Source organism: Hippichthys cyanospilos, chromosome 6 (genome assembly GCF_059441005.1).
Source record: "Hippichthys cyanospilos isolate Australia breed blue-spotted pipefish chromosome 6, RoL_Hcya_1.0, whole genome shotgun sequence".
NCBI classification, from domain to species: Eukaryota; Metazoa; Chordata; class Actinopteri; order Syngnathiformes; family Syngnathidae; genus Hippichthys; species Hippichthys cyanospilos.
This window is the reverse complement of record NC_142374.1, coordinates 911293-923986: the sequence shown is the minus strand read 5'-3', so window position 1 is coordinate 923986 and position 12694 is coordinate 911293. Positions and strand designations below refer to the sequence as shown.

Genomic DNA, 12694 nt, shown 5'->3' with positions numbered 1-12694 from the left:
AGAATAAGCACTCATCGCTTACTAAACATAGGCAGTAGCGTGCGTTATCAACATGAATGATAATAAACTATTAATATGAGCTTATGTTGTCATTCACTACGTCACCATAACGAGCCGAATGACGCACAGAGAACGTAAAAACGGAAATGCAACGCGACCCGACAAATTAAAAGCATGCATTTCAAAATAGGATAAAAAAACGTCACAAACTCTTAACGCTTGAAGAATTCTTAACATAGTTATTAACTAATATTACTTAGTTATTTCACAATACCCCTGTGGCAGCCGAGTGTAGGTGTACTTTTTTCCCCTCGAAAGTGAAAGCAAACCAAAATTTACTGTCTGTTTCTACCAGGACGGAAAAAAACGCATTGCTGATATCCACCACAGTGAACAATTTTCAGCCCTCAATGAGTTAAAGTGTATGGGTCTGGGACACAAGGCGCCCAGCAACAACATGCACATTCCAAAACATTATACAATGCCTTTTTTGCATGGGTAAACAACAATAGTAATTTAAGAAAAAAAAAACAGTTCAATAGCAATATTGAATTGAATTCACCAGCAATATGAGCATTAATCCTCCCATAAGTTAAAAAAAAGGAGTATTCAAACCATCTGAGTGAAAAAAGAAAAAAAAAAAAACTATAGACGTCAAAGCCCACATCTTATCGCACAGCTACTACAGTTACAACAGAAAACACATGTAAGTTGTTACAAGGCAAGAACAAGAAATATATATGTAATGAAGATAAAAGAAAATTAGCCTGAGAATTTAATGATCCTAGTAGAGTCTACGACCTTTCCCCTGAAAGTAAATTTCTCCCCTCTCAACACTCACCCCAAAATTCTGTCTTTTTCTTTTTTTTGATTACAACACTCTTTGAGCATGGATAGCTTGATTGATGTACTGTTCAAGCGTCCCAGTGACCTTGTCTACCCAATGTTTGTCTACCCACTGGCGGACTGTATGCTGCGAGTGGGCATGGAGGGCATTCTTTAATTGCTCCTCATAAACGCTTTCCTGGACTATGGTCATCAGGAATGCCACCATTTGCTTTGAAACACTCTACCATGCTTGCCTTATATCCCTTGAAAGGTTCATTTTCTTTTTGTGCTGCTCTCCCAATAGCACTGAAATGAGCTCTTTGCTTAAATGTCTCCCTCGTACGTTCTATTAGTCTACCCACATGATTTGCAAGTTCTCTAGCATCATGTTCCAGAGTAACATCACATCGCTTTGGGTCCCCTCTCATACCAAGCCAATCACCCCCCTAAGCGGCCATCCAGACCTACTGGACCTCTATACCATACATGTGGTAGGACCCTCTAAGGTCCTCCATTTGTTGCAAAAATACAGTCACATCAGCTTCATGGGATGTGGTGTCTTCTACAGATTTTTCACTTCTAATTTACTTTTCCTATTTAAATTTTCTGCTTTGTCTTTTTTCTGTCTCACAAGATTTGCTATTTTTTGAGTGTTAAGCTGGCCAGTGAAATTGTATTTAGTTATCCACAAGTTTAAATACTTTATTTCATCGGGGTGTTGACCCTCGATGAATTTCCAATCTTCGCAAGATGTCTTGTGAGAGTCTGATAGCCGTGTCCTCACACGGCTCTAATTTAAGTTCATAACCGAGAATGTCTTCTCACACAAATATGTCGAACCGAACAAATTTAGCATTTTCTTAGCAAATGCTCGAATCTCTCGGAAACTTGTCCCTATCCAGCTGTCAGTAAAAGTTGGCGATATAAAGCTGCTGGTGCTGACCGCAGCTCACTGTGTCACACTGCAGCTCAACTTTCCTCCTTTTGTTGATTGTCGCCATTTTAGAAAATTAGGGGCTCACACAGTAAATTACTCATATACTCATTTGCTGTTCCTAATTGAGCCTATAGATGGCAGCATTTAGCACACGTAGGTAACAGCGCTGCTGCCCAATGTATTAATTCTCCAATGCGAGCCAGACGTTATTGATTTTATGACAGAGGCTGCGGGCCGGATGGAAATTGACCACGATCTAGAAAAATAGCCATTTACCCCAAAAGATTTTAAAATTATATATTTTAGAGCCTTAATTTCAATACAGTGATATTTTTGTTCAAGGTTATCTTATGATAACGTCAGACTGTGATATCGCCCCATGCTTACTCACAAACATTCAAAATAAATAAATAATGTTACAGTTGTGACTGATAATTCTCCCAATATGCTCAGAGATGAGCAAACTGACACGTTTCATGCTTTGCACACACAATTTAGCTGCATACTTGAAAAAGTTTATTTTCATCTCTCGTTTGTCATAAATGAAGCAAGAAATATTAATATTTTTTTTATTTCCGCAACAATTTTTCGCATTATTTTTTGGTTCTTCAATTTTTATGGAAATGACAATGTATCTTGTTCTACCTTTTATAATTTTTGTTTATTTATTTTTAAATAAATATTTTTGAATAAATTAATACACATTTTATAACAGCTATGTAATATAACAGCTATTTGATTTATATCTAGATTCAAAGAAAAGTGGTTATCCACGTTATTTTGGAGGATTTTTTTTGGGCACGTTCCCTACTAGTCAAAACTTAAGTACATGTAAAAAAAAATCCAAAATAAACGTTTTCCCATTTTTTTAAACTCTCGTTAAACTCCTCGTTTTCTAAATCAAAATATTATTAATTGTCCATTTACTCTTATATTCAGCAAAGATGGACCACTTACTAACATTTTTTACAACTTAGTCCACCATGTTTGTTTTGGTCTCGCAGGTCATGTTTTCTAATTTTTACCCGAGATCTTGTTGTCATGAGATTTCGTCTGCAGGATCTGGTTACAGTAAAAAAAAAAAAAAAAAAAAAAATTAAAAAGTGCAATCTTTAGGCCCAAAACAACATAAATTCTGCAATTTTGTTAGTATCGGTGACAGGTCAAGTAATACACAATCAGGCAACAATGAGCCAAAACGAAACGCTTCGGAAGATCAAGAAGAGGAACAAATGTGCCCCGGGGAAGCCCACACTTGTCACGGCTGGGCATGGCGACGTGAGGCGGTGGAGGGAAAGGGGCTCAAAACGCAGGAGGACGGAGAGGGTTTGCTCAAACAAAAGTGCTCTTTTAATAAATAAAACAGGGCAGGAAAAGCAGAAGACAAAAACTTGACAAAGTAGCAAAATAAATGGGGAACGGAATATAACTCACGAGACTAAATGGGACTACGGAGGAAGACTGGAGGACGAGTACAGAGGCACAGGGAACACGAGGTGACGAGGTACAATAATCCGACAAGAGCAACAGAGGGACGGTGGTTTAAATACAAGGAGACTAATTACTGACAACACACTACAGCTGGACGGGGACAGGAGGCAGGGGAACCGGATAGGCTAACACGAGAGGAGCAGGGGCACATGGACAACAGGTGGACGAGATAAAACTAACGAGACTGAGAAAGGCAGATGCAGGGAAAAACACGAATGAATGACGAAATGAACCAGGAACTACTTAAACTAAATCCAAAAACCCGAAAACCCCAGACAGAACGTGACAACACTGACTCAGGGAGAGCATGAAAACTCCACACAGGAAGGCCGGAGCCACATGGATTTGAATTTGCGAACTCTTTGAACTGTGAGGCGGACGTGCGATTCACTGCTCCACCGAGCTGCCCCATATCAGTGATGCTGACACAACAATCACGAGGCAGTTTTATTTATTTATTTATTATTTTGTCAGCCCTGCACACCGGTCACTAGGCAGGTTTTTGTAAATGCCTGCCTTCTTAATTGCAGACGACAGGTGCACACAAAGTTTTTATTGGACGTTAGAAAACACCCTCATCCAGGATTCATATTCAAACAATGGACATAGTTGATGCTTACGTTTCATGACTAGGCACTTTTTGTCAGCAGACGGACACATCACATCTTGCACAGTCTGTACTGTCATCTTCTAAAAGTGCCAAAGTTTGCTGAGACCAAACAGCAGACACGCTCTCAAGCAATATATTTGCAGACATTGAGGCCTGCTTTCAAGACTTACACGCCCAACTTCAAAACATTTCGTCCCTAAACAAGACTCGCAGAGGCTATTCTTTTGCACACACAAAGCAAAAACTGATGCGGACCTTTGCATTAGCAAAACACAGACATGGAAGCACACACTGGCACCAACGCTCAAACACATATATTTCAAATAATAGCACAAACTGGCAAAAAAAAAAAAAAAAAAAACAACCTTCAAGCACCAATGTGAAAACACACATACATACATACGTAATCCTCTTGCAATCCATATTGTGTTTATTCAATAATATACTCCCGCAGTGCTGCTCTGATGCCACCTACTGGAATAGTCGTGTTAAACGTTTCAATGCATCAAGTTCATTTTTGACCGACAGTTAAGGGCCCATTGAAGGGATTCATATAATAATCATGACAAATGCATGATAAAACAACAGGTTTACAAGATATGGAAAATGGCTATTCATAATGAACCTCAATGGGACAAAAAATAGATTTAAATCACGTTCCAGGCAGGGTATCATTTTCTGAGTGAACTTTGTTTTATCCAAACTCTCAATCCTCCTCGTGTTTTCTTTTTGCTAACTTCACGTTACTATGACTGCGCTCTAAATGACTTTATCACTGACGAACTGAAAGTAATGGACGGATGTCCATCTTGTGTGCTTATTGTCCATCTTCAACCTGTCATCTGCTGCTGCCACACTCATCTCTGCTGTAGTAGATACTCATAACAGAAAGTACACATTTTGCCCTGGACTTTGCTCCTCTGATATCACGGTGTTTTTGGCAAATTTGATAAACACCTTTTTCAGGTTAAAAATTCATTGTTAATGCACTCCGTTACTCTTGTTTGTACCAAGTATAATATTACTATTTATTTTATATGATGCATTACAGCAAAACATAATACATTACAGTAATTGAAGTAATTAATTACATTTGTAATACATTACTCCCAACACTGTTTATTGTACATGAAAAATAATGAAGCCTTTGCTTGCTCTTGTTAAGTTACAAGTTATGAGTTAACCTATGAGCAGAGTTATACTGAACCAGTTCCATATGTAGAAGGCCTTTTCATAACATCTGTTATGAAAAGGCAGATGTTATGAAAAGGCACTGTAAAACGTGAGTAAAATTGAATTTAATGTTTTTTTTTCCTCTTTAATTTAGTTCTAAAATTGTATTTATATGCACTTAATATTGTTTTATAGCACCTATAACTGCTTTGTGGAGCTAATTGTTAACATACTGTATACACAGTAAGTTTATCTTTTTCCAGAGCTACTGCGAAAGATTGTTTGGAGAGTTCCTACTTTAAAGAGAAACCACTACGTGAGTAAATTGTCATACCAGTAACCATAGCATTCAGCCACTGCTAAGCTTGCTTTTCTCCTCTGTTCCGTGCAGCTTGTGAGCCCGACCTGATGCCGACCTTCCCTCACCACCGCAACAAACGTGCCACTTATCAGCTAGGCAACCACTCAAAACACCGAAAAGTTTAACCAAGTTCAAGACCTGAAACAGCTGACATGTTATTTCTATTTACAGGCAAATATTTTGCTCACACTGCATTGAATAAAATCCTCACCGTGCAGTTTGCATTCAACCGATGAAAATGAAGCGGGATTATTCTGCTTACTGCCAGCTTCTCTGTAACTGTACAGTATACATCATACAATGCTTCTGAGCATTCCACTGTGAAATGAAGTATTTGAAAATGGGGATATTCTTGCAAAGGGAAGCTAGAGGTTTCATGAGGCTTTGAGCCAAAGCCAAATTGATCTTGAACTATTTGTTCTGTTATTTTAATACAGAACCATGCTGATCCTTCATTAATAGCAGGAGACAGTACCTTACAACTCAAGGATTCTTTTTTTTTTTTAAGTAACAAATTGACCTTCGCCTCTGTAAACACGCCGTGGTGCGGCCGTTGATAATCAATCAATCAATCAATTAATTTTATTTGTATAGCCCTAAATCACCGAAGTCTCAAAGGGCTTCCCAGATGAAAAGAGGTCATGTCGAGACTTCTTTCGAAAAAAGAAGTCATACAGAGACATCTTTTCAGTGTAAGGTACACAACCGCATCCCCTGTCAAAGCACCCAGAAGGGGAAGGAAAACCTCAAAAACCCAAATTAGGGGGAAACCAGAAACCTCCAGAAGGGACCTCAGGTGGGAGGATCCCCCTTCCAGGCCCACAGGTTGAAGTGGATGCTGCATGTACCTAATACAGACAAAAAAACCACATTACAGACAGGTAAATAATATAGATAAAAAAAAGTATAACCTTGATCCCGCTATTCTCTCTAACCATAGGCCTATCTTCCAGCTTCTCATTGTATCTCAGGTTTTAGAGAGTTGTGTATAACCAGTCACAGGACTTTTTAACTGAACATGTGTTACACCCAACCTAGGGGAACTGGGATGTAACATAAGTGTGTGCTCCCCCCCTCTCACCACCAGAAAAAGCCCGTAATACTAAAAGGTACTATTCGAAAGAGCAGTTTTTATTTGCTTCGGAGGGAGAGCAAACAAACAAAAGATCTTCTAAATCCCCAACTAGCTAACCAAACAATAATGGAAACAAATGACAATTGGCTCAACTATATAACTAACGCAAAAACAGGAGAAAATAGTTAAACAAAAATGGCGTCTCCCTCCTACTACTGCTCTATTTACAAATATTTACAATTGGACAGAGACAGCCGAGTCACAACTAATTCACACTAGTCTCGAAGAAGTGGCCTTCTGGTAGTGAGTTGACCGGAGGATGCCACCTGCACACAACTCATTCCAACCAAAAGGTACGCACACATGCACACACACACACACACTAAGGAGAAAAACACAGCAAAACATACAAAAAACAACAGGAAAAATCCATGAAAAATTTCAGTCTGGCGTCAGACAAAGCCATAGCACTGAGACTGCCCTTCTTAAATGACCTTTTATTAATCGTTGACTCTGGCAGGTCTTCTTGTCCTTCTTGACTTAACGGCTGCTTTTGACACCATGGATCACGGCAACCTGCTAGCAAGGCTTGAAAACCAGGTTGGCATTACAGGGTACTGCTCTTAAATTGTTTAAATCCTACCTATCAGACGTCTTTTTCAGTCAACCTGGGGGCTTTCTCTTTCTCTCAAACACCTCTTACTTGCGGAGTTCCTCAAGGTTCCTCAAGGGCCCCACCCTTTTCCTCCTGTACGTTTTACCACTCGGCTCTATTTTCTCCAAGCACAACATTCCCTTCCACTGTTTTGGAGATGATCTACAACTCTGTTTGCCCATTAGCATTCCACCCAGGGCTCAATGCAGTCCTTATTTGACTGCTTGAGCGACCTCAAGGCCCGGAGGAAGGCCAATTTTCTCAACCTCAATGACAGTAAAACTGAAGTCCTAACTTTCATTCACGTCACTCCATCACTAACTTCCTGGGTCCCCCTAGCACTAAAGCATACACAACCATTCTTAACCTTGGTGTCCTAGTGGACAGTACTATTAAATGTGACAAACACATCAGCTCTGTTGTTAAAACCATTTTTTTTTCCAGAGGCTTCTCATTAAATCCAAGACTTATCTCACACAGGCAGATTTGGAGCGTGTTATTCACTGCTTCATTTCATCAAAGTTAGATTATTGCAACTCCTTGCTCGTTGGCCTCAATCAGTCCTCCAGCTGGTTCAGAACGCAGTTGCTTGCCTCCTCAACCATACCAAGAAGCATTCTCATATCACACTGGCCTCTCTGCACGGGTTACCTATTCCTTTCAAAATAAAATTTAAAATATTAATGATCACCTTCAAAGCCCTAAATGGCCTGGCACCCCCTTATTTAGCCAAACCTCTGCACTTTCATACTCCTGTTCGAGCCCTTCAGTCCAATGACCAGCTGCTGCTGGCTCCACTAAGGACTTGGTTAAAGACTCGTGGTGACCGATCCTTTGCAGCAGGCTCCCCAAGGCTCTGGAATAGTCTGCCACTGTCCATTAGAGCCGCCCAGACACTTGTTGCTTTTAAATCCCTTTTAAAAACGTACCTCTCCTCACTTGCTTTTAATACACTTTGAAAGTTGTTAATTTTCTATTTTAAGCTTACAAAGTAAAATGACAGCAGACCACATCAAAAAGTGCCCAAACAGAAAAAGCTTTTATTGATGTCCCTCAAATGAATAATAATGTACACGAGTGGTTCTGTGATGTTCCGACAGGAATCCTACTGAATTGCACCTCTACATTAACACATTGATACACTCACAGCATAAATACTCCATGTATGCTGGTCAGAGACTGATTCTTGGTGACGGTTCAGTCTTCAGTCACTTAAAGGCAGCTGACAATGGGATAAATCAAGATGAATTATTGTCTCATATCTTACACAGAGAGAGAATTGGTCATCCACTGTGACCCATCAACAAAAAATAAAAAAAATAAATTCAACAGCAGTAATTGAGTGAAATAAAATATTGTATGTTGTAAGTATGCATTAGCATCAGAAGCAAAAACTGCTGCTAGATGTGCTTGATCACTCTCCTTTGACTAAGAATCAATTAGGAGCAAAAAATAAAAAAAAACTGTGATAAACCAACAAACAGACATTGTTTAGTTTTATGATTGTATTTGTTTGTTTATTGTATTTTACATTCTTTAAGCCCCTGAGGGGTGAATGTTTTTGAGTGTTGGCCACAGTAGCAAATGTTCATTCACATCAGGTTTCGTTCAGTCACAAACGTTCACCAAGCGTTTTAATGGTTTACAGAACTAGCAACATTTTGGTGAATATTTGCAACTTCTTAAGATCCCTGATGAGAACAGGAGAACTTCCCCTGCCTTTGTTGACAGTATGAAACCCACATACTGTACCCTCAGTTGGGATGGGAACTTTCGGAACACTGACATGAAACGCATGTGACACAAAATTTTTGCTTAAGGTTGACTTTTAGGCTGAGACAGACTTCATAGATTAATACAAGAATTGTAACTGCAATTCATTATTTATTACTGTCATTCCAAAATAATTAGTTACATTATAATATTACTGTATTTGAAATGTAAGGCATGACACTATTGCATTACTTTTACATTACTCTCACCAGCATCCCTGGAAAGATGGATAAGCCATTCTAAATGTAGATTATTACACTCAGACATCCAGTGGAATGACCTTACACTAAACTTAAGTAAACGTAATGCTCGAAGTTATTCCAAAATAAATATGATTTCTCCTGTGATACCTAGATTGCTGGAAATGTAAAATAGAAATAGGCAACTAAAGCGACCTAAACAAAGTTCTCTGCATACCATCTCCATCTGAAGCCAACCAATTGAACTGTATTCATATTATCCACTGCTTCAATTAATGCTATTATTTCAAAGGGTTGATGAGTGTTTTTTGGGGCTATATATTTTAATGCATTGTAACGCGCATTACTGTCATCTATACAGAGTAAAATATGACTATTTTTTTTGTGTGTGTAATGCTTTACACTACCACATTATAGCAAAAAGTAATGCATGATTGTAATTATATTTTGTAATGCATTACTCCCAACACTGGTTGTATTGTAGCCATAGGTTTTTAAAAGTACATCATCTTAAAATAAGAAGTGACACCAAGTTGTCTGTTACAACATTGTTTTGCACTTTAAAAGAATTCAAAACAAGTAGCAGGGTTTATTCTCTTGGTGTAAATCTTTCTCGTTTGAAATCCAAGATGCAATAAACCAAGTGTTGTAGGGTGGTATAAGGCTATAAGAGAGTGGTACGATAATGACAATGGCAGAGGTGTGTTTTGCTCGGAGCAGTTTGACCCAGTTCGGGTTGTGTAAATATTTCACTCAGCCCTCCATCCCAAAGTCCTCTGTGAACTTCTTGACCTTGAGTAGATCTTCATTGTTGACTGTTGGACGAGTGGTGGAAAGGGACCGCAGCATGTCTGACTACAAGTGGAAAGACAAAAAAAAAAAATGTTGAGACAGAACCCTACAAAGGTTTTTACGTTGTTGCCAATTGTTGGTTGTGCGTCCTGTACACAGTAACAGAAAATACCAGAATTTCACCCCAAAATTGAGGGTGAGTCAAGGACGAGATTGTAAAAAAAGTAAAGAATTCTAACATTAAATTTATATTACTATTTGTCCACTGATTTTTATGTATGACTAATTTGAAACATTTTGTATCGTTGAAAGTTGCTCAATTTGCCTATTTCCTGTTCAAATACAGGGATGAAATGAGAGGTGAGGCAGCAACGAGTCAAGCTTCACCTCAGAATGTGCAATTATCACAAACTGGGTTGATATGTGCAACTGTCACGTGCTGATTGACGTATATCTTCATGTCGCCAATATATTTGAAGATACGTTTTTTTTTTAATCTGATTTTCCAGTCTGGCTAATGTCTTTAACCATGAAAGTTTAATGTTTGTTAGTGACATATTAAGTTTTGCTGATGGGAAATAAAACCGCAGTAAAAAGGCACAGGGTGAGGCAGATAGTTCTCTGCCGCAATGAACAGGGTGTACGTCAGGAAACGGGTACTTGTTGCGCTGTTCTTCTATGCAGAGGCACCAGGCAAGTCAAGTGCTATTAGTTTTGTATTTTGCGACGTTGGAAGAGGATTATATATCTAAGCTTAAAAAAAATTCTCAAAACTGGTCTTTCAGTCAAAAGTGGACGTGATTAACACAGGAAGACCAACGCCAGAGCGAAAAGGTTTTTTCAAACGGAGTGGTACACCCAAAAAGAATGACTTGTGGTTGTCCTTCGAAAAAACGTCTTTACCTGCCGTTTGTTCTCAACTTGTGACAATGTCTGGACTAACACGGGATATTGCGCATGGACTTCATCTACAAATAAAGGTAAGACACAAACAGTTTTAATTCCAATCTTATAAAAAAAGAGATTAAGAATAATACCAATAGAATATTTAACCCTGGAGAACCCACAGGGTCATATCTAAATTCTGGCTTTAAATTAAATATTCTTTGTTTTTCTTTTCAGGCTTTTCATTAAGCAATCTGTATTAAATTGATTAAGTGTCAGAATAAAAGTTTTAAAAACAACTGAATATTTCACTGAAGGTCAAAATTGAAATCTGTGGTTTTGTACATCACTCTATGTTGTATGGATTATAGAATTACGAGGGCCAACACATTGGTGATGTGCCGCTGCTTATTATGAACATTATTTCTTACACAACTGATTCAAATGATTAGCTCATTAGTAAGCTCTGGGGGAGCTTGAAAATTATCCTAATCAGGTGTGTTTAGGAAGGATATCCGGAAAACCTGCAGGATACCGGCCCTCGAGGACTGGAGTTCGACACCTGTGGTGTAGAGCAAACACAGGTTTTTTTTTTACCTTTACATATCTGTAATATGGACCGTGTGTTCCCGTACATGTTTTGTGAAGAATGCTGATGAGATATGAAATAACCAGTAGCCAATTGAACAAGCTACCCTTTTTGGTTATATATTTGTAAATCAAACACAAGGATTCTGTGCCTCACCAACCATGAACCTCACCGCACGTCACTGCGTCCGATATTTAGAGAATTACGGTGTTTTTATTAAGCTAGTGTAGTGAATTTCTTTAAAGCCCGTAGTGTTTCTGACCCACCTGCGTTTCCGGAATCTACCGCCAGGCAAGGCTGGTTGGTGATGAAAATTAAGTCCTCTTGGACTCAGACATCTTGGTTGGGAAAAGATTTATACTATAGTTAAATAGCTGAAATTAAGCAGGCTCGCTCATGAGGTCAAGCTGGCGAGAGCCCACATGGCCCTTTGCTCTTCCTTTAAACCCCTCTATCTCCTCCTTTGCTACTCAAATGACATGATCTGAAAGATGTGGCCCCCAGTCAAAGGTTCAACTGTTTGCTGATGTCAGATGGTCAGGGGTACAGCAACACCCAGCCCACAAGCAGGCTCAAAAGGAATGCAAATAGCCCCTTTCAAGCCACAGGAACTCTTCTGCTGTACCCTTTTCCGTGAGTTACCTTTTCCGTTCACACCAAAAATCGTCCCAGGTAGGGCTAAGCATCTACCCTGAACCTTTTCAGCCCCTAGTTGCGACTAGGGTCAGAGCCTCCGTACCTGGGTAGCTTGAGGGGGGCGTGCTGTGCTAATTAATGCTGGTTGAACTTGAGGAGTGTTGTTTCGGTATCAGCCGCTGCCATTATGCTACATGTTTCACTGTGGCCAAATTGATAGGTGGATGGGTGCTCTGGAACAGACTCTACTGCGTATTGACGGAGAAGACGACATCCAACTCCAATCAACTATGAGAAAAGGCGAGTCGCTGACCGGAATGCTCACCATGAGCTTGTGCGTTTGTGATGCGGAGCTTAAAAAAATAAATATAAACACACAGACAGAACACCAACTGAAGGAGATTTACTTCTCAGCGATCTGGATCAGAAATTCGCTGTTTCGTGCTCAGTCTCTGTATCCTTTTCTTATAGCTTTTTGCCATAAACAACATGCCGAGAGACGCTGAACCACCAGCCCGCCAGCCAAAAGCGGGCGTCAGTAATGCGACTTCTCCCCCTTCTACTTTTCGTTGTTGAAGCAAACTGGTGAGAGGGAGTGAGTCTAGGCCAGAATTCAAGTGTATCAGATTCTGCACCTCCACTGTCAAGGTGCCATTCCCCGAACCCTTTGGTGGGCATCAGCGGTGAGG

General features: G+C 39.5%; 2 protein-coding genes across 6 annotated transcripts in view; one reads left to right on the top strand and one right to left on the bottom strand.

The window, feature by feature from the left end:
- cdk10 (cyclin dependent kinase 10) overlaps nt 1-9483 on the top strand; it is an 89862-nt gene extending 80379 nt beyond the window's left edge. For both annotated transcript variants that reach the window (XM_088417693.1, XM_088417695.1), the window contains exons 12-13: nt 5303-5355; nt 5431-9483. In XM_088417693.1, coding sequence (XP_088273819.1) covers nt 5303-5355; nt 5431-5525 — 148 coding nt within the window. In that variant the 3' untranslated portion in view covers nt 5526-9483. The remainder of the gene's footprint in view (nt 1-5302; nt 5356-5430) is intronic.
- vps4a (vacuolar protein sorting 4 homolog A) overlaps nt 8151-12694 on the bottom strand; it is an 86855-nt gene continuing 82311 nt past the window's right edge. For 3 of the 4 annotated variants that reach the window (XM_088417688.1, XM_088417692.1, XM_088417687.1), the window contains one exon: nt 8151-9958. In XM_088417688.1, the coding sequence (XP_088273814.1) occupies nt 9857-9958 (102 nt within the window). In that variant the 3' untranslated portion in view covers nt 8151-9856. Of the gene's footprint in view, nt 9959-9982; nt 10864-12694 lie in introns of those variants that run through there. The other variant, XM_088417690.1, reaches the window with a different exon arrangement.